The sequence below is a fragment of the Mastigoproctus giganteus genome, unplaced genomic scaffold (assembly GCF_048544385.1).
Source record: "Mastigoproctus giganteus isolate SK-2022 unplaced genomic scaffold, ASM4854438v1 scaffold_16, whole genome shotgun sequence".
Taxonomy (NCBI): domain Eukaryota; kingdom Metazoa; phylum Arthropoda; class Arachnida; order Uropygi; family Thelyphonidae; genus Mastigoproctus; species Mastigoproctus giganteus.
This window is the reverse complement of record NW_028328293.1, coordinates 1902320-1921887: the sequence shown is the minus strand read 5'-3', so window position 1 is coordinate 1921887 and position 19568 is coordinate 1902320. Positions and strand designations below refer to the sequence as shown.

Sequence of the window (19568 nt, the reverse complement as noted above, 5' to 3'; positions counted from 1 at the left end):
TGAAAGTGGTATATATGGAATTTATTATTAACTTAAAGCAGTATTTCACTTACGGCTTTGCTTTCTTCTCTTTCTTTCTCAGCTGCTTTTCGAGCACGTTCTTCTCGTTTTCTTGCTAACTTAGATTCTGGCACAGGTTTAAAAGTTAGATCAGTGCGAGCACAAGAGTTGAACTCTCCTCTGTTCCAGTGCCTCAAAAATCTAATTGTAAAAAGATATTTTTAAACTGTTACCTTATAGTAGTGTAGTGCATGATTAATAAAATAAGATAAATTTGGATTTCATTGCAGGAATTAATAAAGTATACTGTGGGTTCAAAAAATTAAAACAAATGAGTAATGGTAAATTAAAGAAATAAAAATAATCTTGTAAACTGAATATAAAATCTATGCTCAATCTTTAATACATGATATGTTTGTGCACTGAAGTTACATATAAAATTTTCTTTTGTTCAACCTTTGTTGGTTATGAAAAAAGATTAAGTGGACCACTCCAAAACCCAAGGTTGTTGTGAAGAAAAATTGCAAGGACCACTACACAACTAATACCTCCAATTTTTTTTTTTTTTACTCATATGATGTTGAATACAAAATGTAATGGTGTCATGCAAAAACTTAAATGTTAGTACCAATATCCTGCAAGTTTCAATGTTGCATACCAGGTACCAGGGCTAGTCTGTGAAAATGAAGGGCAGCGTTGATATACAGTCCATTCCGGTTATTTGGGACACTTCGAGACTAGTGCATTTTGGCCCGATTAAGCGGCTGCCCCAATTATCCAAAGTTTCACATAAATAGTTAAAAATACAATGTACCCCCCCCCCTTTACAATTGGTTCACTGTACAATCAAATCACGTTACGACGAACTCAACATAGTAAAGTACCGTTCACTATACGATGTGTAGTAAGCGTCGGTCATTGAGATCACGTTTGTGAATTGAATTTTAATTCTATTAAAGAGCGATTCTAATTAGAGAAAATAGGAGGAATATTATCCACAGGCAATAAAAACAAAGATATATTAAGCACAAATTTACCCTTTATTACCTTACCAATTAAAAAATTAAATGATACGTGAAAATCAGAAGAATATACGTGATAATCGGAATAATTAATACGTAGTGTGATATGTACATACGAACTAGTTGACATTTCTGTTCACTGACCTTTGTGGATGGGGGGGTTAAAATTTAAAACAGTAAAAAGATAAGCAATCAATAACAAAGAATACAGCACACACAAATTGCAAGTAATACGATACGCACAAGTGAGAACGGAGTAACGAGTTGCAAAGCTTTAAAAATAGGATGAAGAGAAGACTTAAAATTAATTTTTTTATATGATTGAAGATTTCATGGAAGTGTAAACACATTTCACCATAATAACCCACAGAATTCCAGCTGCCGGTATTATTGAAAATTCAATAAGATCAAGTTTACTATCCATTTATGATAGATTTCACTAACAGAAAAGCCCAATAAACAGGTGACTGCTAATTGTTTTTATTGATTTATGGTTGTGACCTCCAGAATTTCGACCGAACCACGTGGTACTGTCGGAGACAATCGTAAGGTAATCTCCAGTGCTGCGGTCTCCTGCCCCGATTAAACAGCATGCTGTCCCAATTAAGCGAAGTAAACCCTGGCTATTTTCTCGATTGATTTCTGTTTTTTAAGATTTGCCCCAAATAAACGGCTGCCCCGATTAACCGGTGGCCCAAATAAACGGAATCCACTGTATTTATATTGATTAAGCAGCAGTCTATTATTGAATTTCTGAATACAGAAAACATTACTACCATTAAGATTCACCATCATTTGCAGAACATTTATGTGGGTATGCCAGTCAACATAAAACAGTAGCATAGGCAATAGCAGTATGAACAACATGCAAAAGTCATACCAACTTCACACTGAAGTGGCAGCAGAAAACTGGGAGAAGTGGATAAAGATTTTTAAAGACTGACACAATATTCCAGAAATGTGTGCTAGAATGGGCATAGGCTTTAATACACTGAAAAATTCTGAACAATTTGGAATACATGAAATTGTGTGCAACCGGGTGGATTCCATAAAATCACAAAAGGTAGAGAGTGCAGGCTTGCACCAATCTTCTGGAGCAGAATGAGACCAAGGGCAATAATTTTTATTGACCTAGGTACACTAGTATAAAGTATTTCACTGCTATTCAATAATAAGTCATATCACTGCCTACTTTTCTGGGAATATTTATTTAATCCAAATTTCAGCTTCCAATATGCCTGCTCAATATTGTGGTGCCAATAATGATAAACCTGCTAAAACAGATTCCACCACTGACCTCCTGGTCAATAATGCCTTTTAATAATTGAGGTTGTCAGACATTCTCTCAGATATGCAAAACAAGCTGTACTTGCTACCTGAGAGTCTAAAACGCTGATGGAACTGATATTCGGGTGACATTCAAGTCATGTAGACCCAATTTCAGTGAAGTCCGGACGGTCTGTGACAGCCAAATCCTCTACTTGCACCTTCACGATGGTGAGATTGTTAGTAATCCTGGGTATAACCACCAGGCACAAGCACACTGTGGGTGACCACCCAGGTATGAACCAATGTAAGCATGGGTCGAGGTGTGGCGCCCACACAACACGGAGGAACGACGCCCCTCTGTGTTACCAGGCAATACTAGGTGGTAGATGACTCTCACCAACTGGTGCAATACCACCACTTTGCTTATTGGAGGCTTGAAGTGATGGAACCCATGTTTAGCCTCCAGAGCTAAGTTTCAGATCTCTTCCATCATGCAGTATGACTGATGACTTTTGAAGTTATGATGAACATCATGGCGAGATCCAATCTTCCTTACATTTCGAGGGTACAGCTCTAAAACGGTGTTCGCAGGCCGGCCGCTAGTTAGTACACTGGACTGAACCTATTGGTAACTCTTTAGGAGGCTTCCAGATCAGCTAGTCTATAATCTTGCTAGCTCTACCCTGCATACACACTATGTGGAGGGAGTCCAAATAGTGTGTATGCAGGGGGCATTGTCGAGGCCACGGTATGTCAAGGATCTGGGTATATTCTCACCTTGTGTATGCCATATCCAAAAATTTCATTACTTCATACAGCATGTCCCCCCCCCCCACTTTTTCTTACTATTGAATACACCATGAATTGTCAAACTAATAGAGTAAGCTTATCTGCGAAAAGATCTAAACCTCCCAAACATTTCCTAGTTCATTTCACAGATATACGTAATCTCAATTCTAATTTCAACGATGTCCATTTCCACTTGCAGTCTGCCAAACCCCATGTACTTTTTCTGACAGAATATCAGTTATCGGTTGATTCAAATACTGCTCATCTCTGCTGGCCAAATTATTCGCCTCAAAGGTGGTACTTGTGCATATGTCCATTCCAATATTCCCTGTCAGAGAATTGGTAATTTGGAATCTCCTCTCTTCAATCTTCTCTGGCTTAAAATCTCTCTACCTCATTGTGTCAAATTTATCTGCTGTCTCTACTGTTCTCCCAACTCCACTAATCACTTGGAGCTCTTTGCAACTTGACTTTGTTCAGTGAGATAATTTTCCTTGGCGATTTTAATGTTCACAACTCCAGCTGGCTTCCGTTTTCTATTCACACCGACCCAGCTGGTCGAGATGCTGAGGCTTTTGCAATTTCTAATGACCCTTCCATGCACAGATTGTACATTTACCTACAAGGATACCGGACAACCCTAACCATACAGCCAACACACTTGATCTTTTTCTCACAAACAACCATTTCAAGTACACAGTCAAAGTGAGTAGTCTTTTAGGTACCTCAGATCACAACTTGGTGAATGTCTCTTCTCCAATGGAGCCTTTACCTCATGGCTATTCCCAACCTCATATTGTTTGGCATTACAAGAATGCAAAATGGGATGACCTGCAAGATTTCTTTTCTTCTTACCCTTGGTGACTACTGTTTCAAAACTTCTGATGTCAACGTTTGCTCTGATCGTGTCAGTGAAATTATTCTTGTAGGAATGGAATCCTTTACTCCACTTTAAAATCTTGTCATTTATCTAAACCTTGGTTTTCCAATAAATGTGCTAAGGCTGTTCAAGAGAAGAACATTGCATATCGTAATTGGCTTGTTTCTAATTCTTCAGTTTCATTTTCTGCCTACACCAAAGCTCGCAACAATTGTAAAGCAGTCATTAATCAGTCCAAACTAGATTTTGAACAGGCTAAGAGTAGAAAACTTGCTTCTTGTGCTAATGCTGGCAAAGCATTCTGGTCTCTTGCCAAAGCTATTGGCCACAACTTTTGCCCATCTCTGCTCCTACCTCTGTCAAAACCAGATGGTTCTGTTGTCACTTCAGCCAACGATAAAGCTGACCTTCTAGCATCCCATTTTTCTTCCAACTCATGTATTAATTATCTTGGTAAAACACCTCCCACCATTCCCAACATGTTCCATTCAATGCCTCCTGTGGTCTTCTGTCAAAAGGACGTCAGAAGGATTTTGACGATTCTTGATGCTAAGAAAGCTCCAGACCATGATGGTATTTCTCCACTTGTTCTCAAAACTGTGCTCCTGAACTTACCCCTGTTCATTGCCGCCTTTTTTCACTTTCTTATTCCAAAGGTGTTTTTCCTTCTGCTAGGAAATTTGCTCATATCCAGCCAAGTTCCTAAAAAGGGTGACAAATCCCTCCCATCCAATTATTGTTTCATTGCAATTACTTCTACTCTTTCCAAAGTAATGGAGAAATCAATTAACCGCCAACTCTTAAACTACCTAGAAACCTTCCGTCTGATCAACGATCACCAGTATGGATTCCATCAGTGTCGATCCACTGGTGATATTCTGGCTTATGTTACCCATTTATGGACAAATTCAATGGAAAAGTTTGATGAAACACAAGCAGTTGCTCTTGACATCTCAAAGGCTTTCTATCGTGTTTGGCATGTTTGTTTGTTTGTTTGTTATTTGGTTTTTAGGAGCATTAGCAACTAAGGCCATATTGCTCAGAGATATGCGGCGGTCATTCCGTGACCTTTCCGCATCCTCCACATTTGGTGGTGACGGGCTCAAACCCGGTCTAATCAAGAAGCGTGTGCTACGCACTGCTGCTCCTTCCCACCTGGCTAAGGAGGTGCCTCGTGTTTGGCATAAAGGTCTTCTAAACAAGCTTCCATCTTATGATTTGCCAACTGTTTTTTGTAATTGGTTATCCAGTTTTCTCTCTGATCGCTCACTGAGGGTGAGGGTAGATGGCTCTCTGTCTTCTAACTTCTCCACTCATGCTGGTATCCCCCAAGGTTCTTTCAGTTCTTTCTCCCACTCTTTTCCTCTTGTATATTAATGACCTTCTTCCATTGACTGGAAATCCTATCTATAGTTTTGCCGATGATAGCACATTGCATTCCACTTTCCATTTTGAGAAAACTTGTCCTGCTCTATCAGCTTCAATTTCTCGACCAATTCCTTAAATGCCAATCTTCAGGTAATTCTCCAGTGGGGCAAAGACAACTTAGTTGATTTCAACCCTTCTAAAACTCAGTCTTGTCTTATATCTCGCAAAAAGGATTCTTCTGCTCCTATGCTTATCTTTAGTGACACTCCGATTTCTAGGCAAGTTGATAAATCTCTTTTGGGGATTACCCTGACTTCTAATCTCTCTTGGCACAAGCACATTACAAATATTGCTTCCTCTGCATCTAAAAAACTTGGTTTTCTCTTTTGCTCTCGGTGTTACTTTTCTTCCAAACAGCTGTTCACTTTGTAGAAATTGCAAATCAACCCTACCATGGAATATTGTTCCCACATCTGGGGTGGTGCCCCGCAAAACCTCTCTCAGGCTTCTAGATTCCATTCAGAAGAGGGCAGTTAAGTTAATTAATTACTCCTCTCTAACAGAGTCTCTCCACTCTGTCTCATAGACGTACTGTTTCTGCTGCATGCCTTTTCTACAGATACTTCCATGGGCACTGTTCTTCTGAATTGGCTTCTATAATTCCCGCTCTTTCTTTCAAAACAGTCCGAACAAGTGCACCACCAGCCAACATCCATTTATTGTCCAACTTCCAACTCACACAACCAACTTTTCATCTTCCTCATTTATTCATTCAACTGCCGCTTTCTGGAACAACCTTCCTACGTACGTATTTCCTGAAAATTACAGTCTACAGAAATTGTCAACAAATATCTTCTTTCGTCTTCTCAACCTCCAACCTAAGCACGATACTAAGTACTCTAGGTTCTAATACCTCTCATGTTTGGGGTTTTCATAAAAAAAAAAAAAAAAATATCACATCAGAGATAACATTAACTCTATTCAGTATCTCCCAATTTACAAACATTGATTTATGAATTCAAATCACGATCATTTTGAAACATCTTGAAACTTTTGCACAGCTTCAACAACTCTACAAGACATTACCTAAAATTAAAAATGAATGATTAATTCTCTTAACATTTACATTCTTAAATAATATAAGTAATTAATGGTAAATAATTAAGGCACCTCCGTAGCCAGGAGCAGCAGTGCGTAGCACACGCTTCTTGATTAGACCGGGGTTCGAACCCGTGACCACCAAATACGGAGGATGTGGAAGGTCTTGATTAGACCGGGGTTCGAGCCCGTGACCACCAAATATGGAAGATGCGGAATGACCACCGCATATCCCCAGCCCGGGTAAAGGGTGAGGGTTGGCATCAGGAAGGGCATCCTGCCATAAAAATTTCATGCCAAAAACACTAAAAAAAAAAAAAAAAAAAAAAAACCACGATGACCTCATATATAAAAATGGGAAAAAGGCGAGGACAAAAAAAAAAAGAAAAAAAAAAAGGTAAATAATGAAATATATTAATTCTCTTAACAGTTACATATTTAAATATATAGTACGTATGCAGCAAGGGTTTTTTTTTTTTTTTTTTTGTAAATGCGTTTTCATTGCAACGATAGTATTTTTTTCAAATTTAGGTCAGAAAATGCTTATTGCAATTCAACAATTTTAGAATAGAATAAACTTAAAATAAATACAGTACAATCTTGCCAATTATGCAACACTGGGATCAGACTATTACACTATTCACCATAATAGTCTAGTAACTTTCTTCTTACTAAGGGGTCAGGGTGTTTTATTCATGTTAAGTCACCTGAGATGTTAGTGTCTATTCTATGGAATGATCATAGCTGTCAACCTTTGACATTCGAAAAGCTCGGGATTAAATATTTGCAGGCAGGAGAAAACAGGTTTTTTTTTTTGTCAAAATCATTCAAAAAAAAAAAAAAAAATTCGAAAAAGCAGGATGTTTTTTGAGGTCCACATTTCACTAAAAATTAGCTTTTATTACAAAATACCCATTTTATATTGAAAATCCAGCCAATTAAAACTGTTTACCAGTACAGTATGCTTTAAAACATAAGCATACCCTAACATTTTTCTGTTTGGACTGTCTCTTAGACCGATTATTATTAATCCCATTATATAAGGCTATTGTTAGACCACACTTGGAATACTGTGTTCAAGTATGGAGACTTGCACCTAAAATAAAGACATTGTGCTTCTTGAGAGGTTCTAAAGATGGGTAACTCGCCTGGTAAGAGCAGCTAAAGAGCATCCATATGAGGAAAGACTTCAAATATGTGGGTTGCAGAGCTTGGAAACTAGGCAGCTTAAAGGAGACTTGGTTCAGTATTTAAGGCTCTGAGAGGCATAAGTAAAATGAATGAGGACGAAATTTTCATGGTTATAAATGATTCTAGAACAAGGGGCCATAAGTTCAAGTTATGGAGGGTTTAGTTGGTTTAGACTGATTGCAGGAAGTTTCATTTTAGCCAGCAAATAAAAATTACTGGAATAACTTACCTATATGGGTGGTAGAAGCTGACAGTTTCAGGAAATTCAAAGCTCAGCTGGATAATTAACTACCAGAGGAGGGATAGGCATAGGTTGTCTGTTTCCTTTTCTCTTAGTAATTATTTATTTTCTTCTTATAATTTTTTTATTTCATTTTATCCTTGCACATGGTTTCCTTGCACCATGTGGCCACTGCTAATACTAATACTTCAAAAACGATTGTGCCTCTTCAATAGTGCCAAATCAAAGTTTTGTTTATAACAATGGCATTGTTCACGTTTGGTTGTCAAGAGCATTTTCAAAATGCAGGCATCTGAATTCAGTCTTTAATTTAATCCCCCCCCCCACCCATTTACATGATTGAATATTTCCCAACACAGCATTTTAATAATAGTAAATGCCATACAGTGTAAGGAAACCACAGGCTTTTGCTGCACTGGCCAAAAAAAAAAAAAAAAAAAAGGGTAGATAACAAAATATCAATTGTGTTTCCCTTCTCTCACAGGTAACTATCCAATTGAACTTTGAATTTATTCAAACTGTCAGCCTCAACTACCTGCAAAGGCGGCATGTTTTAGCAATTAACGACTCACTAGCTAAAAGAAAACTTCCTACAACCTAGAGTACACCTCTTCCCCTGTAATTTGAATTTATGGCCCCTGATTTTGGAATTCTTTACAACAGTGAAAATTCCAATTTCATTCATTTTGCTAACCCCTCTCAGAGAGCCTTATAAACCTCAATTAGGTCACTCTGAGGTGCCTGGTTGCCAAGCTCTGCAGCCCACATGATCAGAGTCTTTCCTCATACCATCAAGGGGCTATCAGCAAAAGGATACTTCTCATCAATGAGAAGCATCCGAAATCTCACCCATCTTTGGAACCTTTCAAGAAGCTCAATGTCTTTTTTCAGATTAGGTCTCTATACTTCAACACAGTATTCGAAATGTGGTCTTACAATTGTCTTTTACAGCAGGATTATGACCTCCTATCTCTACAAGATAATGTTTGAAAAATTACCAATAGGACATCATGGGCTTTCCTGTCTGCCTTTTTTGCAGAAAATTTCATATCTGCTTATATCAAAACTCCCAGATCCCTTTCAACTTCACTAAGTGAATAATTCATTTTCGGGTTGCTATTCCCCAAGCAGTTTTTATGTAGCAAAATGTAAAACCTTACATTTTGCTACATAAAAACACAGCCCACTTTTCTGACCATTTCTGAAGTCTGTTCAAGTCATTCTGAAGGAGCACTGCTTGGTGCTGATCATTATTGCAAATTCTGAAATCATGCCTTCTACTGATCCTTGGGGGAACCCCACTCCTGACATTACACCAATCTGAAAAATATCCATTAATCACAACCCTCTGCCATCTATCTTAGAATCTTTCCAGTAATCTCAACATGTTCCAGCTTATACAGTGACCTCTAATGAGGGACTGAGTCATATGCTTTGCTAAAATCCAAATAAACTATGCTGAAATTGTTCCCTACATCCAGCTCACGAGTAGCTATGTCAAAGTAGCCTACTAAGTTAGCTTCTTATGATTTTGCCTTAGGATATATCTACCTAAATGTCCCTTTATTTGCACTCTTAATTATTGCCTCTATAAGATTTTCCCTACCACTGAAGTCAGATAGCCAGTAGATACTGACTTCACTCTTACAACAGCCTTTATGTATTGGTGACATGCTGGCATTTCTCCAATTTGAAGGAATCTCTCCCAACTCCAAATATGCTCTTATAATTAACCCTCAATGGTTCAATACACTGCCTGGTGGCCTTCTCAAAATTACTGGGTATATGCCATCAACTTTGGGAGTCTTACTTGCCTTTATGCTCAAAAGTTTTTCTAATAAACTCAAACCAAAGTAACTTATTTTTCTTGGGTTATTTTTTTAACCAAAGAAAAATAAGTTACTTGGGTTAACTTATTTTTCATGCTTCACTGTGCAGTTAGGAGTTCTCTGCTTTATGTCAATTCTTCCTTCTTTGACAATACTGTTTAGTAAGTTCTCAATTTGAAATTGACAGAACTGACAAGTAAAATAACCATTTCTTTTCATTCTATGACTTTTTTTTTTTTTTTTTGCAAAAATTAATGTGTTTCAATTTGGTTAAAAAATATTTAGCATGACTAGCCGAATAGCATGACTGGTAACAAATTGGTTGTCCAAATACAATTTTATTTACATTAAAGTAAAAACAATATCCATATTAAAACTCCAAAAATCCAGCTGGGTAACTTTCTACTATGAAGTAAGCCGATTTTCGAATGCCATAAGAAAACATTCCTTTGGTCTTAGAAAGTCAGATGGCCACAAAACTAGGTATGCAATTCACAAAATTTTTTCTTGGAGTCATACAGATTCTGCTGTGATGGCATTATATATTTAAAGCTGTAATGCTTCACCGGATCATGACAACATACAAACCAGCTGGAAGGTTACAACATGTAAACTTATATTACCGCATATTTGTTTAATTTTTTTTTTAACCACAGGTATAAAGCAGTTTAGGTTAGCGTTTTTTCATATGAATTGCTTTGACATCCATGGTGTATTATTTTTCAGTGGTGTTCTGTAATTGTCACTGGCAAGGAAGGCAGCCTTTACTGATTTACCGACAGCTAGGTAGTGTTTTGATTTCTAGACTATCAGCAACACAAGTTAGGAACTGAAAATGTAACTAAAACAAGTAGCCCTCAATTTACGTCGGGGTTAGGTTCCGGGCACCAAAAATTTTACCTACCACTTCCCATCGATTGTTTTATTTTATTAACATTCTTTATAGTTGTAGTAATAGTCAATGGAGGCACATTCATAGCACTACACACATTATGGCGGCTTTCATCAGATTCTATCCTCCGAATATTGCACTAGGATTCAATTAACTACTTTTACCAGATATGGTGTGTCTTTATTCTATTAAATTAAAAACTTTATAACACAATTTATTAATAGGAGAATTAATAAAAAAATGTTAGCGTAATAAATTTCCAACACGTGTAAATAGCGTAAACAACAACCAACTGAATGCTAAACTGCATGGACCTTTAATACCCGCATCCATGAATGGTTACTTTGAGGGTGGGGAATCTTTCTCGTCTCTGATACGAATGTGCTAATTGCTGATTGGCTCAGATTGTCCTAAATCACGTGAACAGTGCAAGATACATAGCACAGTATGATGCCGATAAATTTTGTCTGACGATTTGAAACTTTCAATTTATAAAAATGCAAAAAAAAAAAATAAAATAAATAAATAAAAATGGCATTGTGGTTAGTGATCGCCGCTATTGTAAACCAGCGCAAATCGGACCAATGCAAAACGAGGGCTACCTGTATAATTAAAAATTAGCATTAGTAGAGGCATATGATGCAAAAAAGCAAGCTTATATAGCATCAGTCAAAAAAAAAAAAAAAAAACCTTCCCATTTCACCCATCCATTCACTTTATGTTTGACTAGTTTTACCTTGAACTTATTTAAGTTGTTGACCTCCACACTACAACTACCCACTGGCTAAAGGTGACTTTCTGCACATCTATTCTACAATTGTCTTTCCCCAGTTTGAATTTATGTCCCCCCAGGTGAGTAATCTGAGCAAGAGGAAGAATCCCATTAATACTGAGTTTGCTCAAACCATTCAAGGCATTATACACCTCAATTAGATCACCTTGCAGGTGCCTAGTCTCCAGAAGCTGCAATTTTCAAAAATTATACCTTTCTTGGTAACACCAACCCTTTGTGCCACTCACCAACCTCGTTGGCCTTCTCTGTACTCGTTTCAGCAGCTCTATACCTTTCCTAAAATAAGGCCACCAGATCCATATGCAGCACTCAAGGTGTGGTCTGACCAGGGCCTTATACAAGGGGACAATCACCACCTTATCACTGCTAGCAAAATTCCCGTATCATTGACAAGACACCATGAGCTACTCTTGCAGCCTGTCTGCACTGTGTCTCCTGATAATTTATATGCATCTCATACATTTTTATTCTCTACCATGAGTCCATTTAGACCTAAACCTTGAACAGTATTTCTTAGTTGGTATGAAAAGCCTAGTAGCTTCCAAGATTAATTCCTTCAATGCTTCCCATTTAGAATTTGCTGTTGGTAACACTGTATAAAATTTAAAAAATCTCTAAGACCACTGTAGTCACCTTTCCAAAGCAAAAACCTTTCCCTTTACCCCTGATGGTAGTTACATCTTTAAATAAATCCCACATCAGTACACTGTGATCACTGCCACCTAGTGGTTCCTTTATCTGCAAATTCTTAATGCATGAAGAATCACTGCTGATAATCAGATCAAGAGTATTAGTCCCTCTGGTTGCCACTGAAACATGCTGCTGTAGAAAACAATCATACAATAAATCCACAAAAGTCTTGCTAGTGTGTGAGAGACCAACTCACAAGTTCCAGTCTATATCTGGGAAGTTAAAATCCACCATTATAAGACAATCTGATTTACTGACCCACTCTAATTCCCTGTACAGTTGTTCATTGTACTCATCAGGGTAGTTAGGCCTATAACATACTCCTACTGTCAACTTGGTTTTTGCAGTGCTTATGTCACACCAACCTTCCCAAAATGTTACCACCTTGTCGCGGTGAGGAGGCTTGAGTATCCCGATGACCCAGAGAGCTATGCTGGCGGTAGCTAGACTACCGGTAGGGCCACCCTAGCCAGACAGGTCAAAGGATAGGGATCAGATGAAGAGTAACATACTGGTCTTCCAGGTTGGGGGTTGTGCGGGAGGCTGATTCCCTCCCCATGTAAAAAAAAATAAAAATTCAAAGCTTTAAAGAGGAAAACTGGACGGACGAAAGGATATGACTCGGACTGGAAAAAAGGAAACGAAAAGGAATAACGGACATTTTAAATATTGCAACATGGAACATAAGAGGAGGATTAGGATATAAAGAAGTCGAACTACTTAAGCATTTAAAACAGAAGAAAGTAAATATAGCAGTAATAACAGAAACAAAGAAAAAATTAAAAGGTACGAAAGATTATGATTCTTATACAATGATATACAGTGGAGTTGATCAAAAGGAAAGCGCTAGTGGTGAGGTAGCAATATTAATAGACCGGAAATGGAAAACCAAAATACAGAGCTACACATTTATAAATAATAGAATAATAACAGTAAGATTTAAATTAGATGGAGGATATTTATGTATAATTGTGATTTACGCTCCAGAAGATGGAAAAGAAGAAGAAACAGATAAATTTTATTTAGAGTTACAAAAAGAACTAGATAAGAATATAAAAAGGGACCATGTAGTTATTTTGGGAGATTATAATGCTCGGGTAAGGGATGGAAATGGATATAAATTAAGAGATTTTGCAACATTTCATAATTTAAAGATAACAAATACATTTTTTTAGAAAATGTGATATACATAAATATACATGATCGGCAAGAGGTACACAATCAATAATAGACTATGTAATAGTAAATCAAAAATTAGCAAAACAATGTCGAGATACTAGGGTGTTTAGAGGATATAATATTAATTCAGATAATTTTTTAGTGACTTAGAGTTATGGGCTAAATGGAAGAAGAGAAAAGCTATTAAACAGGGGAAGGAGGAGTTGGGTTATAAAGTATATCTACTTCAAGAAGAAAGTATACAACAGTTATATGAAAAAAGGATTAAAGGCGAAATAAGTAAAACATCGAAGAGAACAAATAGAAGAAGAATGGAATAATATACGAAATATAATTCAAAAGATAGCAAAAGAGCCACTAGAACAATTCGGGAAAAACTATAAGAGGGGGGGGGGGGTAAATATATGGAATGAAGAAATAGCTAAAGCATTACAAGATAAACAAGATAAATATCTTAAATATATAAAAAACAGGACAAGTGAGGATGAAGAAATATATAAACAAGAACGCAATAAAACTAAAGATATAATAAGGAAGGCTAAAGCAGAGTCATGAAATAGATTTATAAGCACAATAAAACATGTTCATGGAAGACAAAATTTGGCATATAAAATGATGAAACACTTGAATAGCACAGAGAAAGACACTTCAAGAACAAATATAATAAAGGAAGAACAATGGAAAAAACATGAAGAATTGTGGAAAGATCCAACACTTCAAGAATAAATATAATAAAGGAAGAACAATGGAAAAAACGTTATCAAGAATTGTGGAAAACCCAACATATCAAACAGAAGAGATACGGTTAGTGACATAGGTCCGATAACGAAGGAAGAATTGGAAAAGGTATTGAAAGCTACAAAAAATAGGAAAGCAGTAGGAATGGATGGTATAAATGCAGAACTGATCAAGTATGCAAGAAGTTTTTTAAAAGACAGGATAATAAATTTATTTAATAAATGTTGGGAACAATATAAAATACCAGAAGAATGGAATTTCTCAGGAACGTAACCCCCGCTAATAGTGGGGGTTTACTGTATTAACAATGGAGTACGAGATGGATGCATTTCATGATGTTACAACAGATGCTCGAAGGTTCCATCATGAGATACGATGCATGCATGACACCGACGCAGCATGGATTGGCGGACATGGTCGAACACACCTGGAGTTTTTTTCACAGTAGCAGCAGCGCAGACTGCTGCTACTGTCAAAGAGTCACGCCACGAAATCCACTTCCGTCTCCACAGGCGATTCATACACGATAGATTTGAGGGGACCCCACAGAAAGAAATCAAGGCTCGATAAATCAGGTGAGCATGGGGGCCAGGCAATGGGTCCACCATAGCCAATCCATCGACGCCCAAAACGCCTGTTCAAATGGTCAAGCGCCCCATCATGTTGAAACCAAATGTTGCATCTCACATTTGCTGGAACATCGTCAAGTAACCCTGGTAGAATTTGTTCAAGAAAGATCCGATATTTAGCGGAGTTCATGCAGGATGGTAACAGGTATGGGCCGACTAAGCAGTAACCGACCATACCTGCCCACACATTTATTGCGAAGCGATGTTGTGCCGCATGGGGATGCACACCGTGTGGCTCGATATGTGTCATGAGCCCACACATGAGCATTGTGCTGATTGAATAATGCCTTCCTAAGTGAAATAAGCCCCATCCATAAACAAAACATAGGCTGGAAAACCACTGCGCAAAAGCCACACGTGCAGGATGATCTTGGGGGAGCAGTAACTGAACCCTTTGGAAATGAAAGGGGTGTAAGGAATCGTCCTGCCAGACACACTACACTACAACGAGACACTCCTAAGGCAGAGGCAACGGCACGTGTGCTGGTAGTAGGATTATTCTGGACGGCATTCAACACACTTTCTTCCATGGCGGGAGTTCGCTTCAAACGTGGTCTGCCTGCACTACTCCTGTTACCTCTAAATGGCCCATAATCGCACAAATTTTGATGCACATTCGCAAACAAACGGTTGTCCCGGTACATGTCTGTCTGGGAAGCGTTCTCCATAAATTTGTTGAGCGGCTTGTCCATTGCCCTCTGCTAATCCATACATACACTAGGTGCATGTCTGCCAGCTCACAGTTTGTATATCAACGCATGCTCTTCGTGCGGCGACTACTGCTTGAATGAGTAAACCAGAAATTTTCCCTCTCGCGAACTGATGAACAGCGCTGTCTACCGACTTACAGTGACGTTTCCAGTTATGGGTTCCTATGCGATTCACATTCCTTTAGATGTTACCTACCTCCCCTAAACATTTGTACCAATATTTTTGAGACACCCTGTATATACAAAGGGTACTAGGAAAGTTTTGCAATATGACGCAACAATGAATCACAGGAAGCTGCTTGTTGCTGCATGTTGAGACATGTTCATACGTGCATAGTAGCCACTGCGCCAAGTCGATGGGCTCAGTTATTCATTAGTAGTGAGAGTGTAAAGTGCTGGCGATGGCATCGTGGTCACGAAATGAGATAAGGACAGTTTTGCGGTATAATTTCGTGCGTGGTTTAACCATAGACCAGTGCTTAGAAGAAATGACTCTTGCACTAGATGATGATTGTCCACATCGTACAACGATATTCAGGTGGTATAGAGAATTCCAAAGGGGAAATTTCACTCTGGAGGATTCTGAGAGGCCGGGAAGGCCACGAACGTCAGTTACGGAGGAAAACGTTACTGCTGTGAGGAAAATGCCTGACGAAAACAGGCGAGTGACCTACCAACAGATAGAGGATACTTTGGGCCTAAATGCACCAGCAATTCGTTTGATTCTGCAAGATCATTTGCACGTGAAGAAACTTTGTTCTCTCTGGGTGCCGCATCAACTGACTGAAGAGCAGATGACACGACGTGTGACTTGGTGCCGGGAGATGTTAAAAAAGTTTGATAAGGGACAATCTCGGTATGTGAACAACATCGTGACAGGTGACGAGACTTGGCTGTACTATTACGATCTGCCGATCAAGGCTCAAAACAAAGTTTGGGTCTTTGATGATGACGACACACCCGTAATTGTCAGAAAATCCCGATCTGTAAAGAAGAAAATGATAGCTGTATTTTCCAAATCGAGTGGAATTGTGGAACGTGTCGTTTTGGACACGCAGAAGACAGTCACAGCTAAGTGGTATACTGAACAATGCCTGCCTAAAGTCATTGGATCTATGAAGAACCTGCGGCCAAAGTCAAGAATGGACACCTGGTACCTCCATCACGATAATGCTCCAGCTCACCGCGCCAAAGCCTGCACCGAATATTTGACCACGACAGGACTGAAACTTCTCGAGCACCCTCCCTACAGGCCAGACCTTGCTCCCTGCGACTTTGCACTGTTCCCGCATGTGAAAATGAAGCTAAAAGGGAGGCGGTTTTCCAGTGATGAGGACCTTCTACGGGCTTGGGACAACGAGTGTGCTTTACTCCCTAGTGAAACTTGGCAGAACTGGTTTAAAGATTGGTTTCGGAGGATGGAGAGGTGTATTGAATGTAGAGGAAATTACTTTGAAAAAATTAAATAAACAAAGCTGTATTGCAAAACTTTCCTAGTACCCTTTGTATATATATTTAAGTGCACGTTATAGTGAAATTTTAAAATACAACTTTGCATTTAAGGCCAGGGGATTCAGGTACACAAACATTCTGTGTTTAATTTATGCATCACAGATATATAGGAAAAACTAAAATCATATACAAACTTAAACCTAAAGTTTGGAAAAAGTGCACAATAAGAAAAACTAAAAAAATAATAAACACTTACATTGCTGACTGACTGCGGTGGCATTCCACATCTTCTACTTTTGGTTCAGGACTAGGTGGCCCAGGAGTGAGTAACTGTGGTTCTGGTTCTTCATCTTCATCAGGGGGACCTTCATGCATCACCGGTTCAGGTCTTTGGTTTTCATATTTTTGTGGTGCTTGGTGTAAATATGGTTGTGAACTAATGGCTGCTGTTGATATTGCTGTAGTAGAAGAAGAGGATGATGATGATGATGATGGTGTAGATGTAACAGAATGGGCTGACAGGATTGGTGCCACTGTTGGTGGAGGAGGAGGCGGAGGAGGTGGGTGACTCGGAGGTCGATGACTCGGAGGTGGAGCTGGTAATGCAGAGGGCACTGATGCACTGTATACTGGTGGTTGAGATTGGGCAGAGATAGAAGCAGGTACTACTGTTCGAGTAGGAGAAGGAACTGGCTGACTAGAGGCTGGTGTTGGTGAAGGTGATAATTTAGTTTTTGGAATGTGAGGAGATGAAGGTGGAGGATATGCAAGATTAGGAGGAAGAGTGCCTGGGGGATATATGTGTGGTGGGTAATAAGGACTGTACGGAAATGGGGGAGTGGACTGGTGAGTTGGATGAGATAACGGTGACATTAATGGTTTTTCTGTTGTGAGTGATCGAACTTCTGAAGTTGTTGGGAGAGGAGCTGTAGTAGAAAATGTAACCGTTGTTGCAGATGATGTGTTAGTGGCTGTTAATGTAATAGAGAGTGATGATGGAGATGATACAGTTACAGGATCCGAAAGAACTTGCAAATGCTTCAGTGAAGGCTGTACTGGAGATGTAACTGGAGGAAGAAACTGAGGATCAGGAGGCTCTACTTTCACATCCTGAGGAAGTGGACCTGGAAATTCAATCATATGTTGTGGTTCAGCAGGTGGTGGTGGTGGTGACCTCATATTGGCAGGAGAAAAACTGAGCTGTAAATTTTGACTGCTATTATTACTGTCTCTAGTTGGTGGAGTCTCTCTGGCAGAAGGCCTAAGATGACCATATGTATTAATATTCATGGACAAAGAACATGACTGGGAAGATGGACATGACGATGAATATGTTACTGGAGTAATGACTTCTTCTTTTATTCGAATAGCTGGTGAAAGCTGAGAAGAAACACTAAATGAACTTTCTAGGATGGTGTCAGCTGAGTTATTTGCCAGTGGCAGAGGAGATGATTTGTCACTTAAAGGTGCATCACGTTCTACTTTTATCAAAGGAGAAGTGCAAGTAACAGGAGATGGACATACTTGATTTTTGACAGTTTCTGGTGGCAGAGGTTGAACAAATTTACTTTCCACAACTTCTTCACAAGGTGGTACTATATTTTCTTCTGTTTCCAATCTAACAGAAAGAGAAGTCGGAGGGAAAAGTTATTTTAGAGAACAAGTGTGGTAAAACAAGTAATGAATTTACTTGAATTGGTAGGTTAAAGTAATGAATTTACTTTAACCTACCAATTCTAGCCTGTTCCTCTTTGTAAAATAGAGGTAGTTCTCGACTTTATGAGTTAATTCATTCCTAGCATGCGCTCGTAAAGCTGGAAATTATTTCCCATAGACATAAGGTTAAAAATTGGGGTTACATTCTCAACAATGAAATTAGTTAGCTAATTAGTTTAAGTTTAAATAATGATTGATTTATCGAAAGAAATGAAAATGTAGCCTGCAAAATCAAGCAAATTATAATAATAGAGAAATTATTTACGACTTACAAATGTTAAAGAATGTTTATTCTTCATCATCATCGATTGCACGCTCATTGATCACTCATTATTGGCTCGGCACTCGTTGGTTTATTGCACAAGAAGTCGTCTTCTTCAGAAATGCTTCAAGAAGCATTTATTTCCAAGATCTTCTCTTTTCTTTATAAATTTCACGATTGCATGCATAAGCATTTTTTAACGGCACACACAAATTGCAACTAACATGATTCACAAGAGTAACAAGTTTACGAAGCTTTAAAAAAAAAGGAATGAAGAGAAGATTCTGAAAATTTATTTGTTTCTTATATGATTGAAGATTTCAGTAAAGGGGAAACATATTTCACCATAATAACGTAAAAACACACACAATTCCAGCTATCGGTATTTTCACAAATGCAATAACATCGAGTTTACTATCCGTTTATAACTGCTTGCAGTAACAGAAAAGCCCAATAAACCGGAAAGTGCAAATTGTTTTTATTGTTTTATGGTCGTGATCTCCAGAAATGTGCTTTAGAAAAATATCACAAAGCCATTCAAAATTGGTTCTAACATATGATAACGATGAAAGGGTAGTGCGTTTAATGATTTGAATTGGTAACTAATACAATTTACAAACCACGCTCATGACCTTAAAAATGACATTTTAGAGAGATAAATAGGTTAGTTATACAGCGAAATTTCAACTTCCAAGATCTTGAAACGAAATAACAATTTGTTATTGGGTTCAACATTACGATATTTTAACAATACGATGGTGTCTGTGGAACTGATTAATATCATAAAGCGGAGTATATTGTATTGTATAGCTATGCACGT

General features: G+C 38.3%; 1 protein-coding gene across 4 annotated transcripts in view; it reads right to left on the bottom strand.

Moving 5' to 3' along the window:
* The window catches only part of LOC150074890 (uncharacterized), a 618385-nt gene that overhangs the window by 84779 nt on the left and 514038 nt on the right, over positions 1–19568 (bottom strand). For all 4 annotated transcript variants that reach the window (XM_090389408.1, XM_090389412.1, XM_090389409.1 and 1 more), the window contains 2 exons: positions 17027–18388; positions 54–201 (listed from right to left, as the gene is read on the bottom strand). In XM_090389408.1, the coding sequence (XP_090245534.1) occupies positions 54–201; positions 17027–18388 (1510 nt within the window). The remainder of the gene's footprint in view (positions 1–53; positions 202–17026; positions 18389–19568) is intronic.